The sequence below is a fragment of the Trypanosoma cruzi genome, genomic scaffold (assembly GCF_000209065.1).
Source record: "Trypanosoma cruzi strain CL Brener 1047053516797 genomic scaffold, whole genome shotgun sequence".
In the NCBI taxonomy this organism is placed as follows: domain Eukaryota; phylum Euglenozoa; class Kinetoplastea; order Trypanosomatida; family Trypanosomatidae; genus Trypanosoma; species Trypanosoma cruzi.
The window spans coordinates 62,123-82,520 of NW_001849416.1; the positions used below are offsets into that span (position 1 = coordinate 62,123).

At 50.5% G+C, this 20,398-nt stretch overlaps 6 protein-coding genes across 6 annotated transcripts, besides 26 other annotated features; all 6 read left to right on the plus strand.

Annotated features, from left to right (window-relative positions):
- Window positions 1-6,098: part of a sequence feature (heterozygous, Esmeraldo-like haplotype) that runs on past the window's edge.
- Window positions 76-120: a sequence feature (A-rich).
- Window positions 345-375: a sequence feature (AT_rich).
- Window positions 944-965: a microsatellite.
- Window positions 1,000-1,022: a microsatellite.
- Tc00.1047053510603.90 (mitochondrial carrier protein, putative) lies at window positions 1,056-1,946 on the plus strand (the record flags this gene model as incomplete). The annotated part of the gene is made up of 1 exon (XM_810305.1): window positions 1,056-1,946. One exon carries the CDS (start codon window positions 1,056-1,058, stop codon window positions 1,944-1,946), a length of 891 nt encoding a protein of 296 aa, XP_815398.1.
- On the plus strand, window positions 2,013-3,194 carry Tc00.1047053510603.100 (hypothetical protein, conserved; the record flags this gene model as incomplete). The annotated part of the gene is made up of 1 exon (XM_810306.1): window positions 2,013-3,194. The coding sequence occupies one exon, from the start codon at window positions 2,013-2,015 to the stop codon at window positions 3,192-3,194; it is 1,182 nt and encodes a 393-aa protein (XP_815399.1).
- Window positions 3,218-3,243: a microsatellite.
- On the plus strand, window positions 3,463-4,545 carry Tc00.1047053510603.110 (hypothetical protein, conserved; the record flags this gene model as incomplete). Its single annotated transcript, XM_810307.1, has 1 exon — window positions 3,463-4,545. One exon carries the CDS (start codon window positions 3,463-3,465, stop codon window positions 4,543-4,545), a length of 1,083 nt encoding a protein of 360 aa, XP_815400.1.
- Tc00.1047053510603.119 (hypothetical protein, conserved) lies at window positions 4,799-5,362 on the plus strand (the record flags this gene model as incomplete). The annotated part of the gene is made up of 1 exon (XM_810312.1): window positions 4,799-5,362. One exon carries the CDS (start codon window positions 4,799-4,801, stop codon window positions 5,360-5,362), a length of 564 nt encoding a protein of 187 aa, XP_815405.1.
- Window positions 5,510-5,549: a microsatellite.
- On the plus strand, window positions 5,999-18,070 carry Tc00.1047053510603.130 (hypothetical protein, conserved; the record flags this gene model as incomplete). The annotated part of the gene is made up of 1 exon (XM_810308.1): window positions 5,999-18,070. One exon carries the CDS (start codon window positions 5,999-6,001, stop codon window positions 18,068-18,070), a length of 12,072 nt encoding a protein of 4,023 aa, XP_815401.1.
- Window positions 6,099-6,351: a sequence feature (areas merged during assembly that could not be assigned to a particular haplotype. This can correspond to areas where the two haplotypes were merged or to regions with more than two copies in the genome that were merged during assembly.).
- Window positions 6,352-6,463: a sequence feature (heterozygous, non-Esmeraldo-like haplotype).
- Window positions 6,464-6,788: a sequence feature (areas merged during assembly that could not be assigned to a particular haplotype. This can correspond to areas where the two haplotypes were merged or to regions with more than two copies in the genome that were merged during assembly.).
- Window positions 6,789-6,887: a sequence feature (areas merged during assembly that could not be assigned to a particular haplotype. This can correspond to areas where the two haplotypes were merged or to regions with more than two copies in the genome that were merged during assembly.).
- Window positions 6,888-7,695: a sequence feature (heterozygous, Esmeraldo-like haplotype).
- Window positions 7,696-16,063: a sequence feature (areas not merged during assembly with more than two copies in the genome that could not be assigned to a particular haplotype).
- Window positions 16,064-16,233: a sequence feature (areas merged during assembly that could not be assigned to a particular haplotype. This can correspond to areas where the two haplotypes were merged or to regions with more than two copies in the genome that were merged during assembly.).
- Window positions 16,234-17,003: a sequence feature (areas not merged during assembly with more than two copies in the genome that could not be assigned to a particular haplotype).
- Window positions 17,004-20,398: part of a sequence feature (heterozygous, Esmeraldo-like haplotype) that runs on past the window's edge.
- Window positions 18,312-18,342: a microsatellite.
- Window positions 18,357-18,380: a sequence feature (AT_rich).
- Window positions 18,428-18,473: a microsatellite.
- Window positions 18,474-18,494: a sequence feature (AT_rich).
- Window positions 18,667-18,686: a microsatellite.
- Window positions 18,733-18,783: a sequence feature (CT-rich).
- Window positions 18,785-18,807: a microsatellite.
- On the plus strand, window positions 18,814-20,295 carry Tc00.1047053510603.140 (uncharacterized protein; the record flags this gene model as incomplete). The annotated part of the gene is made up of 1 exon (XM_810309.1): window positions 18,814-20,295. The coding sequence occupies one exon, from the start codon at window positions 18,814-18,816 to the stop codon at window positions 20,293-20,295; it is 1,482 nt and encodes a 493-aa protein (XP_815402.1).
- Window positions 18,997-19,016: a microsatellite.
- Window positions 20,298-20,325: a sequence feature (AT_rich).
- Window positions 20,350-20,377: a microsatellite.

Below are 20,398 nucleotides of genomic sequence, written 5' to 3' on the forward strand. Positions count from 1 at the left end.
AAAAAAAAACATTTCTGTGTGCATTCCCACATGTAAACTCCTTCCACCGCAAAAAAGGCAGGTCGGATTGAAGGGAAAAAAAGAAAAAAAAAAAAAAAAAAGGAAGGAGAGAAACAAAAAGCCTTATCGCTCAAAAGAACACACGCGCTTTATGCAATAAGCCAATAAAAATGAATGCGTGGCGTGCTAACAGTGGATCAAATGACATATGTATTTTTTTTTTTGTTTTTGTTTTGAGAAATAAGTAAGTTATGAAATTGCGTCTTTTGATTGGTTTTTGGCGCACGCGTGTGTGGCATCGCTGGCACGCACATTTTTTGTGAGTTCTCCCATTTGTGTTGCCGTTTTTTTTATTTTTTTATTTTTTATTTTTTAGCTTTAATCAGCCGTGCAAGTACATCACGGCAATAAGGCTCCACCGCCCGCCTTCTTCTTCATGAAAAAACAGCGAACAGGGGGAGGTGCTTGGTGGAGGTGACGTCCTTGTCTCATTCTTTGCTTTTAAAAGTGGCTGTTTCTAGTGGAGGAAATTCAAACTTGTTTTTGTCTCTTTAGTGACGCATTTGCGTTTTGTCGCGAAGACGCATACGAAAAGTGACGGGGGTTTTGTTTTGGCCGCGGTTTGGCGAAGGAGTCCAGCACGAGGCCTGCCGCAGCCGTCGTTGCCCCTCGCTTTCGGAAGGAAAAGGAAGTTGACATGACGGTGGCGTAGGAAGCACCGAGGAACAGCTTGATGGACTCCGCGGAGTGGGAGAGGCACGGGTCACAGTTTGTTGCATCCGAGTACGAAGAGAACTTGAAGGTGACGTGGCGCCAGGCATGTGGGGGGCGAAACATGCGGGGACGCACGAAGGAACACTGAAAAAAAAAAAAAAAAAAGGTGAATGGCATCATATCTTGTTGAAAATTATACGAGAACAAAAAATGTCTTACAAAAGTGGTCTTTTTTTTTTTTTTTTTTTTTTGGGCGATGCCGCTGTTGCTTCATACGTCTTCCCGTTTATTTTATTTTATTTTATTTTTTGTAGTGGTGGACGGATTGCTGCCGTGCGCGAATGGCAGAAGAGTACTTCCACACGTTTGTTGCTGGAACATTTTCTGGAGTGGTGGGAGTACTTCTGGAGTACCCGCTTGACACGATCAAGGTCCGTCTGCAGGCTTACGGCTCACTCTACAGGGGATATTGGGATTGTGCAGCAAGGCTTTTGAAGAACGAGGGCATACTTTCTTTTTACCATGGGGTTTCAACACGCTTTGTGGGCTCCGGTTTTGAGCACGCTGTTGTTTTCTCCTTTTACAAGTGGACCCTGCGACGGGTGGGTGCGGATGAATATCATCCGCTTGCTTGGCAAATATTTCTTGGTGGCGTTGGCGGTGGTGTGGCGTCAACGGTATTTTTAACACCACTGGAGCTTGTCAAGTGCCACTTGCAGGTGGCAAACATGTTGCCGGCAGGCCAGCGGGAGTACCATGGCGTCACAGACTGCACGGTTAAAATTTTGCGTCGGGGTGGCGTGACGGCGCTGTACAAAGGCGGTGTTGCGATGTTGGCCCGTGAGGTGCCAGGTACTGCTGCCTACTGTGGCACATACGACAAGGTGAAGGAATTTCTGACGCCCTTAGGAGGTTCGACAGCGGAGTTGTCGCCATGGCGGCTTATGTTTGCTGGAGGCTGCAGCGGTGTGGCTTTTTGGACTGTCTTTTTCCCTGCAGATGTTGTTAAGACTCGTATGCAGGTAGACCCCGTTTTTTCACAATGGAGTTTTGGAAAGGCGCTGCGCGTGTTGTATGCCGAGGGCGGCATGCGTGCTCTGTATTGTGGATGGTCTCTCACTGCTGTTCGCTCCTTTCCATCCAATGCTGCAATATTCGCGACGTATGATCTCAGCATGCGTGCCTTTAAGAACCAACAGCGGAACACAAATTCCGCGGCAGGTGCAGTGTGAGGATAAAATGTACTTCTGTATTGGTTGGATGCACGTGAAGGCTTTTGCTTTGGTAAAAAGAAAAATATGAGTTGCCTTGCAGTGCACTGGGGTCTTCTCCTTTGCGCGTGGCTGAGTGGGTCTCTTCTTGTGGATTTTATTTGGTCTTCTTGTCCTCTGCGTTTCATAGAATCCGCTGTTTTATTAAGAATTGATTTTTTGTTTTTGTTTTTGCGATTGGTCAATACAACACTCTTCACTTTTTTTTTTTTCTGCCGGCCCATCACAAAAGGGAGCGGAGTGGGCACTGACACACACACACATATCTATATGCATATATATATCTACATGCCCACAAATATGGTGAGGAAACGCAGCCGGGCGTGGCAGAATTCACCCAACGAGAAGCGCAAAAGGGGAACTTGCATCAAAAGTGGACTGGGAGAACTGGGCGATTTGGACGCTGTTGCGCCTACAGGCACCTCTGGAAGGATCCGTGCCGACGTTTCAAACACGAAGGCGGTGGGTGCTGCGTCGGCGGAAGGGGAGTTTGCCTTTTCTACTGCACCCTTTTTGTCCCTTTCCCGCTCAGCGCCGAGTGCGTTTGGACACGGGTGGGATGAGTGGAAGCGTGTGAAACGAATGCTATTTGATCCTCAGGACGGGACAGGCCTGACAGAAGCTAGGCGCGAGGCATTGAACCGCATCCAACTTGTGTGGAAGGCACGTGAGCGTAAAAACCGGCAGCTTCCGGCGTATGCGGAGGCCACAGCGCTTCTGATGGAGGCTTTTTCACTTGACGAAGGAGATCAGCTTTCGTCTTTGGGTGCCGTTTCTTTTTATGGTGCGGCGATATCACGTGCGGTGCATCTCATGACAGGCAGTTTTGCTCGTGGGGCGGCGGACACTTACAGGAAGCGGGCTCGACTGATTGGCTTTCCCGAGGAGGCGGTGGAGGTGCGGCAACGTGTGGCGCACGGTGCCCTGCCACTTCTGTCTGAGCTTCGCTGGGTGTGTGGGCTTGTGCTGCAGTTTTTGTTTCACCACTACTGGGTGGAGCAGGAGCGTCATGTGCACCTCATGGAGGAAGAAACAGAGGGTGAGGAGGACAACGCGACGTCTGGACATGGGGTTCAACAGAGTGCTCCAAGTACCACAGTCGAGGAGATGCGGCAACTACTTGAGGATCTTAGCGACGTTGGTGAAGATGTCACCGATTACTCTAATGACCGTGTTGAATTCCTGCAGGATGGCTGGAAATTGTGCTGAGAATAATGGAGAGAGAATCCAGATGTGAGTGTGTGTGTGTGTGTGTGTGCGAAGAAGGCGACTCTAACATTGTTGTTAAGGAACAAACTGCTGCGTTTAGTTTTTTATTTTTTTGTATTTGCCTGTGCGTGCAAGGCTGGTTGTGCGGGGTAGTGAGCATGGAGAGAAGAAACTTTTTGACTGTAGGGGTGATTGACCCCTTTCTGATTTTTTTGAGATTCGTCTCTCTTTCATTCTCTCTCTCTTTTTTGTTTGTGTGGATGTATGTATGCGTGTTCTTTTCTCCTTTGATGTGAAGAACAACAACAACAACAAAAGGGTATTTGTGAAGGAGTTATCGTCATTGCCAGCATCAGGGACGGTGGAGGGTCGTGGCTGTAAGCATAACTCCTCAGATTATCATTTTATAATGGAACTTGTTGCCGAGCTTCCGGGCCGTCTCTTGACAGGCCTGGCGTTAGATGCAAACGACGACGTATTTGCCGTATGCGCGTGCAGCGGAGAGCTGCTTCGTCTCAACAAGACGAACGGCACGATGATTCCCATCATGGCGACGGAGACTTCGCCACATGCTCTCGCCATCGATCCCCGCAACGGTGATGTATACCTCACCGACCGCAGTGAGAACGCCATCCTGAAGCTGGAGGCGGTACCAAATTCCAAGGGGCATGTTGAGAAGGACGAGAAGTGTGACAATGATCGTGGTGAGGTGGATTACACTGTTGTGCGCTACCTGAACAGCTTTGAAAATAGACAGTTTGTGGGACCGACAGCTCTCGCCGTCGCACCGGACGGTGAGTTGTTTTTTACCGACGCCGGGGCAGAGGGCGACTCGTCGTTTGCCGACCCGGTGGGAGCCGTTTTCCGCACTCTGCAGGGGCACAGCCAAGTTGTTCCACTCTGTCGTCGTGGTCTCATACGCCCGACGGGAATTGCCGTGACAAGCGACAAAAGCGTGTATGTCTGCGAGCAGGGCACTAACCGCGTGCTTCGATTTGTGCTTCGAGGGACGTACTACATTGGAAGTGTCTTTGCGCAGCTGCAAGGGGGAATGGGCCCCAGCGCCATCGCCGTTAGAAAAAGTGACGGCTCCATTTTTGTGACCCAGTATGACATGAAGGGATCTTCATCGTCATCCTCACCCAATGAGGGCGCTGGCGGCATCATTACGGTCATTGGGAGGGATGGCGAGGTGAGCGGCATTGTGCGCACAACGTGCCCATCTCTTTGCGCCATCGCCCTGGACTCACAAGAGGAGACGATCTACGCGGTGGAAGCGGACGAGGCTTCGGGGGGCTCAAGACTGCTCCGCTTTCGACTCTCCCCGGCAGCGCAGCAGGCGACGGAGTGAGTTGGGGCGGCAGCTGCGGATCGTGGGGGGCGTGTGTGGCCCGTGAGTTTTTCTTCCCTTTGGGTGTGATGTAGAGAACGACCAGAAACACGTAACGAGGACGGCAGTGGCGGTGGTAGGGAACGTGTGGTTTGTGCATGCGGACTGCGTTGTTGCTGCCGTGTGAATAATTGCGGGGAGGGCCGACGTTGCCTCAGTTGTCTTTTTTTCTTTTTTCTTTTTCTTTTTCTGTACAGTGAGATTAGTTCTGTCGATGGTGAAGCACAATGTCTTAGGCAACAGGCCACACCACCGAACCAACAGCCATCATCGCACCGCCCACCACGACCGCCCGCCACGTCACGGGCAGCCCCACGCAAAGACGAGGGGACACGCTGGCGCTCGCTCGAAGGCTCCAATCATCGTGGATGATGGCACGATTCCCGCCGCTTTCATTTCGCCCTTTCAGGCATCTCAGCCGCAGGCTGGGCAGCACTCCGCCACGGTTGTCAGGACATCCGTCTCGGGCCCGTCGCAGCAGCAGATGCTGTTTTACTCCAGCGTGCAGCGCCGTGGGGGTGTCTTCACAAAGTCGGAGTATGAGACGAAGGCGCAGCTGGCACGAACGGGTGTCCTTCCCAACTCGATTGCGTACCGCAAACGAGCCCGGATCGCGATGGAGGAAAAGACAGGGAAGCCCCAGACACTGCAGGGGCGTTTTGCCGACATGCAATCGGAAAAGGTGCAGGAGGATGTGCGCCAGGCGAAGGCGCTTGTGGTGAAAAATACAAATGCGAATCGCTTTGCTGTGGAAGAGAGCGAGAGTGACGAATTGTAGGAACTTTATTTTGCTTAAAACCTCTGAGAAGTTCATGGAAATTGCTTTCATGTGCAATGTGTGGGTGTTGTTTATTTTATGCATTGCTATGGTTTTATTATTTCTCTCCCTCTTTCTCTCCCTTTTTCTCTCGTTGCCCCGAGGTGAATACGCACATACATACATACATATATATATATATATATACCCACACCAGGCATTTGAAAGGAACAGGGGGTTTATATTTACGGAGGTGAAGGGGGGGAAGTTTTTCTTTGGCACCGTTTTGGGCGTGCCCGACACGTGTGCATTTTTTTTTTTCTATAGAGACGTCATTTGAAGAAGTAGAAGGAAGCGGGTGAACTAGCACAACCGCAGTAAGCTCTGCCTTAACCCTACTGCTATATTTGTTTGCTTATTTGGTCAAATCCTTTTTTTTTGTTTTTGTTTTTGTAGGATCATCTTTTTCTACCACTATCAGAGGTTTGTTGTGATTATTATTATTTTTACCCCAAGTACAATAACGGAGGTAGCGGACCATTAAGCATCTTACCGGGGAACGTCTCGGTCATCAGCGCACACGAGCTGGGGAAAGAAAAGACAAAGAGAGAGGGGTGGAGAGGTGACGTAAGGTGGAAGCAAAGAACACAAGCCGCAATGGATTTTAAGGCGACGGATTTCATTAAGTTACTCTTCTCCGTCATTTTTTTTTTTTTGTGTTGTCTCTTTACGATGCTGTACACGCACAAAATATTGGGGTTTGCCGTCCAGCTGTTTCTGCGGTACTGCATTTTGTCGTCAACAACGCGTGTGCGTCTCGGCAGCATATTTATCGCCCCACTGAGTTGCCGCATATTTGTTCAGGACTTTTTTTACCAGGATGAGAACCTGTCGCTTCGTCTTTTGGACGGGTACGTCTCTTTTTGCTTCTGGGACTCGTGGTTGGAGGACCCGTCATGGACGGTCGTGAAGGAATTCATGTTCAACGATGATTTGAAGGGCGCGCGCTGCAGAGTGAAGGTGAAGAAGGAGTGGGTGCAGGGCGTGATTGTGGATGTACTGCGGGAGGAACGGGCGGTGCGGGTGCGACTCGAGGGAAATGGCAGTGAGATGGCAGAGGATGCACCGTTCGTTGAATTGGATGTTGGCAATCGCGCCGCTGTGGCACCGTTTAGGGAGGTTGATGGTGTGAATGGAGACACGATTCTCTCCACAGACTACGTTGCTCCCCACGGCAATCATGACGAGAGCAACGACAGGGATTTTTCTCCGTGGACGCAAATGGGGCAGGAAGGCCCACAATTCGCCGTCCATCAAAATGTAGATTCCATCTTTTCATCTCTAGGGGATCGTGATGTTCAATGCGAACGAGGGGAATCAAACCAAGATACTGGCGAAGTTCATGATAATGATGGCGCTTCCACAAGGTTATTCAATATAGACATTGTGCAGATTCCACAGTGCCGTGGCAAAGTCCGTGTGCACCTGAACGGCTTGGGCCTCTGCTTGTATAATGCCACATGGAACTATAGAAACTTGACATCAAGTGAAGCCGCTTCTGAAAATTCTCACGAAGTGACGCATCGTCCTTCTCTGCATGGTTGGACCATGAGAGGTTTTCTTAGTCGTCTGTTGAAGGCGCGGGATAGGAATCAATCAAACGAGGACGAAGGTATGAGGATATTGACACGTGGTGACTCGGATGGGAGTCAAACCTACACTGATGAGTCGTTGACAAGGGCGTTGGAGGAACAGCAGAATTTGAAAAACACAAAGAGCATTGTACAGCGTTTGTTTGACTTTATTGGTGCCGTGGAGGTTGAGATGTACGCAAGTTACGTCGATATTGGCGGGGCCGGTGCTGCACACCCGTACTTTTTGCACTTTGGCTTTAAGCGTGGGGAGTGCCACAGTTACTTGACGATGGATGGCATGCCCAGCATTGACCTCTACCGCTTTGTTACAGAAATGACGCTGGAAGAGGTGCATGCACGCTGGTGCCCCATGAAAAAGGAGAAGGAAGACAGGAATATTCCTCTCCACAAGGAGAAAAAGAACACCTGGGGTAAATCCCTTATGATGATGGTTAGGGGCACTTCCTCAAATGAAACGCAAGGCCCTGTTATTGATGAGGCGTCATCACTCATTCGTAACTACGGCATGCTCCTTAACGGCAGGGAGAACTCTACCATACACATCGTTTTCTATCGCGATGTGACAAATGTTTACGCGGGCGAAGAGGTGAGCCGCGAGGTGGAACTACCGCACATGGGGTTGGAGGTGCTCCTTGACGTCCCTGAGATTTGCTACGGCCCGTGGTCCCACTACTCGCTTATGGAGTTAAAGAACTTCTTTTTGCCGTTCACATATAAGCCGCTTGAGTCATTGAACTTTGAGCTCGGCAAACCACGTCCGCTCGCTGGATTTGAGCTGCTTGTGGAATTCCTTTCTGACACGTGTGTGACGTTGCCGTTTAAGCGAAAAGCACCTTTCCCTTCGCCGCCCTTTGGCATTCGTGAGTCGGGACGCAAGGGGGTTATACTAATGACATTGGGCCGCGAGTCGCAGTACATACAAAAGCCGCAGTTCCTTTTAAGTGGTGAGAATAAGCTGTGGTTTGAGAGTCTCTTTTCAGGGAAAAATGTGTCACTGGCTACAAACGGCATTCAAGAAGAGAGCACGTTGCTTGCGCGGATGAGTACGATTGAACTCTTTATTGACAGGGAAGATGATCGCGTGTACACGGGGCGGAAACTATGGAACGTGCTGCCTTCCTTTGGCGAGCTGGAGGTGTGGTGGTACATGGACCACGTCGAATTCTTCATGGACCTCATTACGGATTGGCAGTTTGTGGCTGAGATGTACCACGGCGTGCCGCTGACGACGGAGATTTACAACACGTACAGCCGGTTCGTGACGGAGTTCAGCCCAAATGTGAAGCGGTTTGAGTTATTTTTTACAGCTCCCGCTATCTTGCATTTGAACTGCAACCCACAGAACGTCATCTTCAGCGAGGACCTGAATGACGAGTCCCTCAACAGTTTTATGAGCTTTCACATCAACGGCACGGGCCATTTGTTTATTACGCTGCCAAATGACACGTACTTTTTGAGTGCGTCAACGGAGGTGCAGCGTCCCTTTGAGATGATCTTGCGGGATGTTGATGTGAGCTTGAGCCTCCCGCCGACACATCCGCTGTACAGACTCGTGGGTACCGCAGAGCCGTTTGCACGGGCCGATGAGGTCTCTCTGAGGGGGTTGCAGAATGTGTACATACCGAACCAGACGGTGCCACAGGATAAGACACCAGTGGATCCTGCAACAGGCCGAACGAAGCTTCTCAATCATCTTCACATGGACATTCAACTAACCGGCCTGCGTGGGTTTCTGATGTCTCCGCATATTTCCTCCTTTCTTGAGTTGATCGATAACCTCTTTGGTGATTCGCAGTGTGTAATCCGACCCGAAGAGCTTTTTTGGCCACTTTCTAAGATTCAGCCCAAACTAGATGTACCGAAAAACGTGCGTCGGAGGTTTAATGCGTACTTGCAGAAGGACGAACCACGTTGTGCTATTCAGGAACTCAGCATGAATCTCAATATCTTAGACATGGACGTCACGCTAAGAAGTGGCGGGGAGAACTCACCCAAGTTGAATCTTTGCGGTGCCAAATTCAACTTTTCCCTCATCAAACAGTGCGCCTCAACTGACATGACCATCACAGCTACTCCGATCACTGGACGTTTTTTTGAACAGGATGGAGACAATCTTGTGGAAGGGACATTCCTTTGCCTGGGAGAAATTAAGATTAGCTCGATCCAGCACTTTGGACCAATGCCCATGCGGACACCTTTTCACAGGGCGATGAATATAATAATTGACGGCATCACATTTGAGGTGACTGTGGAACAGGTGGCAATGCTGACGCAGCTACTGAACACGCTAATGCGACAGTTTCCTCTGCGTGATGCGAGACTTCTGCGGGAGATTGAAACCGCGAAGACACGGGCGGCGTACTCTGCACAGCACCTCATGCCGCAGTCGGCGCGCCCGCGGCGTAAAACCATCAGAATATTTCCTACGGACGATGACATTTTGCCGTTTTCTCGTGTCCGGAGTGAAGGCTGCACGAGAAGGAAGGGATCTGCTACGCTCAATAAGATCACGGATGCGCGGTTAGCACTGGAGCGATTTCTTGCCCGCGACGGTCCCATTGTAAAGGTGCCCTTCTCAGAGTCGATTCCTGAATTGATGGCCGTGGATTTCAACAAATACCTTGAGGCTTTTGAAGCGGCAGCGGACGAGGCGAAGGACCACGCTGTTGTCACGATCCTTGCGTCGCTTGAGTGTGTCGCGGGGTGTGTGCGTGTTGGCCCCGATGGCTACTTGGAACTGCAGCTTCCGCGCGGGGTGCAACTTGCCTCCTCGACCCTCAACGACCTGAACTCTAACAGTCGCGTGAGTGCTGCTTTGCGGGACATCGCATTGCGTGGGTTCTGTCGACTCAGCGCGCATGAGGAATCGAAACTCAGTGAGGACTTTGTGGAGGTGTTTCACGTGGAGACGTCGCTGCGCATGCGTAACTGCACGGCGTATCCCTTCGACCAAGGACTTGAGCACCATTTGGAGAAGCAGCGGCGGTTTTTGGACGAGAACGACATGGATCGTCTTTTTAACTTTTGGTTTTCTTTTTCAAAAGACACCCAACTGGAGACGAGTACTGCCAAGAAGCCGGAAACGGGTGTAAGTGGCACAAAACCGGTGCATGCAAACGGCGCCGGGGAGGAAGATGCAAATGAGGAGGAAGAGGAGCGCTTGCGAGGGAGCGCACATCGAGCGAAGACTTCTTTTTTAGAGAAATTTATATCTTTTCGAGAGAAACCTGAAAGCCCGCTGGCGACAAATACTCTGTCTACGTGCTCTACGCGTTCTGCGGAGGTGAATTTGCAAAGGGATTCTCCAAATGACAACAATAACAACACCTCTCAAAGGTATGCGACGTGTCTCTCTGCAACAAGCGAGAAGGACTTGGAAGGCGACGAGTTTGAAGAGATGGAGTGCACGGGGAGTGATCGCACCTCGATTCTCGCAAACGACGCCTTTGCCGCTGCGAATGCCAGTGTTGATGTGGTCCCACCGTCTTCTTTGGTGAGAGATGTCGGATTGGCAAATGATTTTATGTTGCGTCCCTTGGAATCTTTCACATCGTTTCTGCGGCCGTTTTTTCTGCACTCGCGGGCCGACGACGAGGTGACGTCCCTGAACTACAATGCGGCGGCACGGCAAGCAAAGGGCGGCATCCGCGATTTTACGTGCTTTCACGCGCCTCTTCCATCGACGACGTTTTTTGCGTCCATGAGTCCCCATCGAGCACCAAACTTTTGCATGGCGCAGGCGATGTTGAGCCTTGCCCTCGGCGGTGACAACGACGAGGAGTCTGACGCGTGGGCTCTACGACAAACAGACAACCGCAAGCGCTCACGGGAGGGGGCCACGTCGAAGCATCTGCACGTTGAGGCGGTGGCACCGATCACAGTGCTTGTGACGAGGCCGTTCTTGGAGAAACTGTCTTTTGAGGCCGAGGCGCGGTTCTTCACGCAGGTGCACTACTACCAATCCCTCATGGCCGCACCAATGTCGAAGACCTCGTTCTCGCAGGGAAACTCGAGTGCGTGGGGTAACAACGACTTGGACGATGACGGGAGTCAAACAGGGGCACAAATACAACAGCGTGTGATTCGAAAGGAGCTTAGCAGGAATCGCGTGCACCAAAAGCGATGGCTGTCAGAAGTAAAGATTACAAGCGTCATTCTTCCTTGCATTGAGGTGAAGGCATTAACGGATCTTCCGGTTCCTCGAGAATACGCAGCACCTGGCGACAAGGCCAATGGAGTGTATGCAACGACGCTGGGTGTGCGGTCTTTTCAGTTTGTCATGCAGCAAACTCTGCCACCAGCGCATGCCGCAATGCCGGTCGAGAAGCGCGCTTTTTCTGCTTCCGTCACGCTTTCCTCACTTGCTGTCATCACACAGATTGAGTATGAGCCCGCGGTGCGTAATGGAAACTTGCAAATCAAAGTCCCCGGCATTGCATACGATGAAGAGAAGGACACACTGGCTGTGGCATACCTCACGTCTCTGTGCGGGCGTGGAAAGCGTGACAACCATCAAGGTATAGGGAGTGGGACATGCCGTCTCTCTGTGGATACGGTTGCCCTGCATCTCACACGCGATTTCTTCTTTTTTGCTCATTCAGTCCATTCGATGCTGCAGCAGCTTCAGAACATGCGACAGGCCCAGCAAAGAGAAAATGTCCCCCTTACCCCCGTACCTTTTCCCATCCTGCTTCCCCACAAACGTACAGAAAGCTTCCGTGACATTGTATTTCCCAAACAATCTTCGTCCATGGATGTTCCATTTGCCTCACTGGAGCACTTTGGCATTGAGGCGAGTATCACCGTTCAGGGCGTTGGAAATATAAACTTATTCCGCGTTGAACTTATTGACGTGTACCGCGAAGGACGTTACATACACGTTAACACGGAGTTGTCTAACGTCATTGAGGTGAAGCGTCCCTCGGCGAAATTCATTGCGAGGGTTCCGTTGAAGTGGAAAGGTGATGGTGCCTTGTCGAACATGGGCATGATAAGCTCCGTGCCTCCGACTGCATCAAGAATGATGGGTGCATCTTTGCAATCTCCTGAATTGCAGACTCAAATTCCATTGGAGCGGGGACGACGCGATGTGGAGGTGCAGCTCCTCGGGGAAATTGACGAATTGTTGGTCAAGTGTTATCCGTCAGCGCTACGCATTTTTGCTGCGGCAAAGAAGAGGACGACAGTGGCGTCGATTGTGGCGGAGAGCGACATAGAGTCGCCTAATAGACATTTCAGATGGTTGAAGGGACAGTTACCTCCTCTTGATATGAAAGCGCCTGGTGGCAGTTTGGGTGTTGTGGTTAAAGGTAGTTTCACTTTGCGCCAGCTTGACGCTTATTTCTTACATTCGGAGTTAAACTATATGCAGTTCAAGGTGGTCAACCTCACTGGGTGTGTCGAGTCCCGAGCGGAGCGTATCAGCTCGCGAGAGTGTGTTCAGACTCACGTTTTTACGGAGGCGATTTCTGAGTGGATACGAAAGCGGCTGCACGTTTTGGCGCAGAGGGCGCGTTCACGTGCTCCTAAGAGCCGCTGCGCGGCCCCACCATCCGTGACGCCAGAGTTACATCTGAGGAAAACGGCTTCCTTCTTTGCCGAATCTATATTGTTGCAGTATGTTGCCGATGCAATAGTGCCGCCGGGCACCTCGAGGGCCGCTATGCGAGCTCCCGTGGAGTCGATGCAGGAGCATAAGGAGTCACGCGTCTTTGTTGCGACCGCAAAGGAACTGGCAGTGGGCATGCATAATGCGGACCAAAATCATATTCCCACCAACGATGGTGACTCAAAGGAAGCTTCTGACAAGAAGCCCGGGGCTACGCCTGAGGGAGTGCAGATGAACTTGCAGATTGACGTTGGAAAGGTCTATTTCCTTTTGCCATATCGTCCTCTAGCCACTGAGACCGTGCAGGCCCAAGTGCATGAATGGTTACAAGGGTGGATAGAGGCAAAGAAGCTTCTCAAGCCCATGCGCCACTTCAACCGCGAGAAAGCTAGTGATAGCTGTCTTTCTTTGACGTTGCCCAACCAGAAGAAGATCCATGCGTCGTGTTGTGCAGTCCAGTTGCATGAAGTGTGGGTCAAGGTGGATTTGCCGCATGGCATACACGCGGCGCTGAGGATTCCGCTCGCATCTGCATTTTTTAACTTCTCCTCTGATAAGAGGTTGAATTTTAAGGCCCACCTACATCCATTTACATTGACATCTGAAAGTCCTTCGGCGGGGAGGCATGCGGTGGAGTTTCCAAGCGTGTATGCCATTTATGCCAAGGACGAGCTGGTGCGGACCGGCATGTGCTTATTGGAGTCGGTTGAGATAACTGTGTCTTCGACCATTATTAGTCATTTGATTTTGATTTTGGACAGGATTGCAGACGTATACACGGCCGTCTCGAAGCCGTTTTATGTTGGTAGGGAGGAGGAAGGCGAGAAGGAACGTGTTCAGCAGCCAGTGACGAACGCTTCATTCGCACCATCGTCAGGATGGGAAGGTCGCTTTGTGTTTCTTCTGGGCGGTCTCCGTGTGTCGTACCTCACCTCCATGACGAACCTGCGCTTCTCTGTGCGGAAGCTCAATGCTCTGATGAAAATGTCATTTTTGGGAAGGTACCGAATGTCAAAATTGATGGTGAACGTCGTCAATGCGCAGATTGCTCTTGTGGATCGTGACGATTACGATCAACTGCAGTCCACGCTACGACAAGCAACGTTTGCGACTCAGAGCGAGGTATCCGCACCCAGCACAATGGCGGCAGCGATGCCTAATCGCGCTGCTTCGTTGACCTCGGAGGAATCGGCGCGGCTGGTGCGCCCACTTGGCGGTTTCATTTGGGGCCTTTTTGAAACGTCCTTTACACTCTCCAGCGGGCGAAGCGACAAAAATGACGTACGGGCAGCTATTGAGAACATCTTCGCGGCATCGCGGGGGATTCCTGTTGGTTTGCATGAACTTGGAAAGCTTGGCATCACTGCCACACGATGGAATCTGTCGATCAGATCGCCGCTTATTATTGTTCGTGTCGGGCTGGCTCCGCTTCTGCGGCGGTCCTTTGAGGAGACAAGAGACCTTGCAGAGAAGTTGCGGTTTGAGTCGCAGCGAGAGGGTCGTTTATTACGTCGTCAGCTTTTCAAACATGCGGCGTACCGCCGGTTGGCACGCGTGCGGAAGCAGGTGGACGCGCAGGTGGAACTAACACAACGGGAGAATATAAAGCGTCTACAGGAACTGACGGCGCAGGTGTTGCCGCAGGGCACCTCCGCGTTTCATAAACGTCCCTCCTACGCATCACCGTCAAAGATAGCGACTGAAGCAGATGAAAAGGAAGATCTCTTCAACGCAATATCTGATAACAAGTTTTTTGCCACAGTGTCGAATTTCCTTGTCGTTATGCCATTTGGTGATGCAGCATACCGCAACATCATTGAAGGAGATCATGATGTGTTTATTTCTGGGCGTGGCGCATTGGCACTGAATCGCAGGCGTTTTATTCCCACCATGGCGCTGAAGCTGAAGGTTGAAAAGTCGACCTTCGCGTGCCGCCTCATTCATTCACAGAGGTGGGCTCCTGTGATTCAGCCGAGAGGTTCAAATGAGGGTTTTGGTGGCTTCATTGATGCGGCAGAGCTGGACGCCACATCCAAATTGACGTTTACGGCGCGCTACGTGATGGACGATGCGCAAATTTATTTCAGTGATGGTTCACCTCTGGAAAGTGACATTTCGGGAAAATATCTTCTTAGCCGCACACACGTTCTTGGTGGACTTGGAACTCTCACCAGCCTGAGCCGTGAGGAATGCCGCAACTCCTTTTCAAAGGTATTTATTAATTCTATTGACGTTCCCCTGCATGTAAATAAGAGTGGAAACACAGTAAAAGTTGGTGCTGTTATGGATATGAGCGCACCCCAGATTTCGATCTCAACACGCTTTGTGAGCATCCTTAGCCAGTTCACAAAAGAAATGCCGTCCGCATCGCTTTCTGATATTTTTAAACCTCGTCAAGTGTCGAAAGCAAGACATGATGGGGCCGCCACATTGCCATATTCTGCACCACGACGGCCTTCTGAGGATGTAACGGCAGAAGAGGGAACTTCTCGAAAGGAACGGCATGCCGATCCAGTTACTCTTCACGACGTGCCAAACGCAGTCAATAAAAGCCCCAATTCGTACCACTTTGACGTGACGATGCGGGTTGAGCGTGGTGAGGTGAAGATTTACTCCATTCAGAGAGATGCCGCTGTTGGCTCTCCCAGCGTCCCGCAGGCCTCTAACATTGCAACAAGTAAGCTGGGCCGTTCGCACCGACGGCGAGTGAGGTTCACCCCCGAGGCGTTGGAGAATAACACCGCGAGTTTTGGTTCTGCCGATGCTGCCACTGTGGTGTACCCCATGGCGGAGCTGCTTGCCTTTCCAACACCGGATATCACCACGATGGTGCTGGCAAATGTTTGTGACTCCACGAGTGGTGACCATGAATTAATTGTCCGCATCGAGCTGCGGGCAAGTGCGGTTGAAATTTTGCCCTCTATCATGTCGCTTGCAGAGGAAATTGAGGAGTGGGCGACGGTACATGACCGCGGCAACAGTGAGCGCGTGACGAAATTACTCGGCCTCGTAAAGGGATGGGAGAGGGATATTACCAGCAACGACCTTGCTCTACACTCTTCTATAGCCGATGTGGCGTTGCCGGTGCCCAGTACCTTCGCTGAGGCGGTGGCGCAGGCCAGAGCAACGTCAAGTGGTTTAATCGCACTGCGGCGACAGAAACAGCAGCGTGGAGACTACCCGAATTCTTCGCAACTTGGATTTCAGCACTCATCTGGCGCGGGATTCTCAGGTCATGATAGCAGAGGAAAGAATACCTTTACGAGCATTCACATCCGCATCACAGGACTACGCTTTGTGCTGATGACGGAGCCCGCCTCGACGGTAACCCTCTCACTTTTTCTGGACGAGCGGGGTGGCAGTCTGGACTTCTTCGTGAAGCTAGTTTTAGGACAGTCACCGGGGCCTTTTCAAGGCACGAATGCATTTGTGCCGGGGCCGGTTTTATTCACAATTTGCGCTCGAAAGATGCAGCTGGAATGCCAAGCGAAGCTGGAAGTGAAGTCATTTGAGATGTTTTTGCCAGAGGCAGTGACGTGTGTTGCGTTGCGACGCCGCAAGCACGTGTGGGAACTTACAAACGTGTACATTCATACACCGCCTGATGTCTCGGGAGGTGTTGATTTGGAGGTTACGTTGCGAGCGCCGCATTTGTCGCAGCTTTTCATTGTGCAGGAGCTCTGGCACAAGGCGCTGCTTGACTCGCTGCAGAGCATTCGTCAGATGTTTACTCGCAGTGCAAGCATAATAAAAGAAAATGTGCAGAGGAGTTTCGTTATTCGCCGTGGTCTAGAAGCGATGCGTAAGGGCCAGGTGGAGGAGGTACTGGTCGTTGTCGTCACGGCATCGCACATTAAGTTGCGACTTGATCTCAGCTCTGGTAACGCGCAACAGGCAACCTTGGGTGGCGTTAGTCTCATTCTGCTGAGGACTCGATCTCCCGCGCGTGTGTGTTACAAGACGTGCTTTGATTTGGCGGTACGGTCTTTTATACTGCGTTCTGAGGGTGTTCTTTCCGGTGTGGCCAACCTTGACAGCGTGCTTATTAAAGCATTCCTTATTGAAAATGCAGATAACGCGAAAAATTTGATTTGTTCACCGACAGGACGCACTTTCCGCGAGTTGTTGTGCGTGCAGAAACTACACGCGATGTTTAAGGAGCGGCAGTTGAAGGATGTGTTTGAGTGCCAGGCAACAGAGATTTCCCTTGGTTGCATGGACGGAGTGGGTGAGGAGGAACGCAGGACAGTGGAGGCGGAGTTATCGCTGTATAGAAGCAGTGTGTTTGTGACACCAAGTACCGTGCTGGCGATATTTAACGCCCTTAACAGCGTGGGTGAGGTCGTGTCGATGCAGAGGGAGGTGTCGCTGTTGCGATTGCGGGATGGTGGCATAAAAACGTCTCGCGCATCGTTCACGAGGAAGGTGAAAGAGGCTTTTTACGGTATTGAGTGGGTGCTGGATCGACACAAGGCAAGTGGCAGGAGTAAACGCATCTTGTCATCATCAGACAGTAATTTTCTGAGTAGCGGTGATAACAATAACAATAGAAAAGGCAGCACCAGCATCCAGGAGATCAAAGGAGGTGACAAACCCAGCGTTGCCAGTGACAAGGCGGAGAAAAGTCTTATTATCCCCTTTATGGGAAACCCGCTCACACGCATTCCGTGTGGCAAACTCACCATGAAGCTGGAGCAGACAACTTTGCTGCTTGGTACCGCCTCGGCTGGGGCAACGAGTTCTGGGAGCCTCATTGCGAGCTTCCCTAAGGCGAGGCTGTCTTTTGCGGAGTGCCCCGGTGACGGAAACACGACGGTAAAGAAGGTGCTTGAGATCAATACGGAGAACGTGGAGCTCTTTCGTCCTGGCGCCGTCAAAGTAGTCATTCTCGGGTTTCGTGGTACCAACAATTTTGAGTTCTACTCCCGGCAGGGGATTGGGGATGCTGAGGTTGGCTTCACGTTGACGCTGCTCCAGTCCAACCCGTGGACGGGAAACCCGCGCTTTCAGGACTTTCAGGAGTTGATTCAACTTGTGCGCTCCTTCACCGCGAAGGATAACGCGGAGGTGTTCCATCGGTTTGGCAGGATTGACCAGGAGTTCCCTGGGGAGTCATCGGAAACAAAGTCATCCTCTAATGCCAACTCCAGTGGAGATGCCACTTCTGCAGCGGCCGGTGCCGTTTCTGCTCCCACCGCGGAGGAGACGGTTCAGCAGAACGCCGAGAAAAGGTCCAGGGACGATCGATACCTGAGGGCTCTTCGACATGTAAAATTTTCTCCACAACTACGCTTTGGTGGTGATGTGGCTGTGAATGTGGATGTGATTCTTAATTGGCTTGGCGTATCGGAGAAGATGTTGCCACAAATTTTACACATGCAGGCATGCGACGGACTGGAGGGTCTTTTAAATCGACTTTCGGAGGGGATGAGTAAGCGTTTGATAAAAAAGAGGGTGAACGACTGAACGGTACCTGATTTTTATTGTATGATTGTTGTCGTAGGAAGAGGAGGAGAATTAGCAATAAATTACAGTGAAAGTTGGAGGGGAGGGATGATGTTGATCTTGTGTGTGTGTGTGTTTGTCGCCTATGAGAAGGAGGAACTTTCGTCAAGCAGACTTAATGTATTAAAATCCTCGGAAAATACTTACGAGGAAAAAGGAAAAGGGAAACGCTAGAATGAAATACAATGGGGTATTACCCCCTTATATATATATATATATATATATATATATATTGCTTTGATGAGTGTAAAAATATATTTTTTTTTTTTTTGTGAGTGGCTATATATAATATATGTTCTTTCCCATCCTTTTTTCTAGTTATTTATTTATGTGAGTATTTATTTATTTATTTATTTATTTATTTTATTATTATTATTTTTTATTTGTGCGTGACAGAGAACAATTTTATTTCTTGGCATCATTATTACCCCTGCAGAACAACGCTTCAAGATGGGAAAAGTGGTCAGAAACGTGAAGTAATATTTTTTCATCTCAGTAGCGTTGTAGATTCAAACCTCAGCATTCTCAGTTCCCATTTATCACTCCGCATCTCTCTCTTTTTTTTTTTTTTTTTTTTCTGTGTATTTATGTGTTCTATCTTTTTTCCAATTTACTGTGAATAATTTTTTTTCCTTTCTCTCTTTCTCTCTCTCTCTTTGTGTGTGTGTCTCTCTGTGGATGGATGGATGGATGGATGGTGATGGATGATACATGCGAAAAGAAAATTGATGTCGACGGATGACGCACACGACGCATTGGCTCTGCTTGAGGCGAATTCGAAGTCGCATCCCGCGAATGAGCGAGAGGATGATGAGGAAATAGGAATTGTGAGGGTGGAAGAGTTACAACAGGAGCACGAGGAAGAGGCAGAGGAGGTGCTGGTGTTGGAAGAAGAAGAAGAAGAAGAGGCGGAGGAGAAGGAACAGCAGCAGCAATTGACCCCGTGGGATCGTCTTTACGAAGAGGGTTTGAAACGTGAGGCACGACGACTGGAAGTGTTTGAAAAGGCCACGGCAGACCGAGTGGCAAGAGCCCTGTTTGATCAGCAGTGCAACACGGCGGGCAGGAGCAATACACAAAGCTGGAATAAAGATTTTGCTGATCGACAGCAGAGATGGCTGGACACGAAGGAGGAACGTGTCCGACGGCTACGGGAGGAGGCGGAGATAGCCGAGCTACGAAAGCTGCAGCCGCCTGCGATCAACGAAGCTTCCCAGCAAATGGCGGAGAAGGCGGGGTACGAGGGCCCGATACGTGGGTGGGAGTCGCATTTTGCTCGATATGCTCTTCGATTTGCCGAGAATTCGTTTGTTCCAACGCATATGTTTCGTCCCAACATTAACATAAACGCCCACCATTCCGAGGAGACGGTGAGAAACATCGGGGAGCGCCTGTACAAGGAGGACGTACAGAGGCGACAAGGACGACTGCGTGAGCTGACGATGAAGTACCAACGGAGTGAACTTATTGACGGTTGCACGGGAAAGCCGTACTTTACGCCGTGTATTTCTTTGAAGACGGAGATGGCGAGGAAAAGGCGGAGTGAGCAGAGGACTCGCAGTGCTGCCAGGGCCACAGAGATGCTATATATAAAAGCACGGGAGCGGTATAACAAAGTAGCGGAGCCCCCGGTGGATTCAAACTCCTTCACGCCAGAAATATGTCGACTTTCTCGTAAAATGGCCGAAAGGCGAAAAGCACGCAGTGAGAAACGGCCGGATGTTGTACCAAAAACTTTGACACCACCTGAGAAAAAGTCTAAACTGAAATTAGGAGAGTTTCTTTCACGAGAGGAGGCCTGCCTAGCGAGGCGAAGACAGAAGATGGAAAGGGTGGAGCGTCAGCTTTTGGAAAGGCAAGAAGAGGAATGCACGTTTATTCCCCGCATTAACAAGCGAAGCGTGGAGATATTTGAGGGGTTTCAGCAACGCCACAGCAGTTCTTCGCCCCCAATGGAGATGACACACCCGGGCGTCATTCAACAGACACCTCCAACTGAAGGGGCAGAGATGTATGAAGGGGACCATTTTATAAGTGATGCCATTTCGCCTCTTCTTTACGAAAGCAGCGCCGCATCCACGTCCCCTCTGATTCGTATCGACAACGACGGATCCCGGCTTATAAATGAGTTTGAACACAAAATGAACGAGCTCTTAAACGAGTGGCGAAGTATTGGGCGTGTGTAACGATATTTATTTATTCTTTTTTTTTTTTTTCTTCGTTTTGGATTTTGATTTCTGAAAAAAAAAAAAAGAAAAAAAAAAAAAAGAGAGAGAGAGAGGAGGGGAA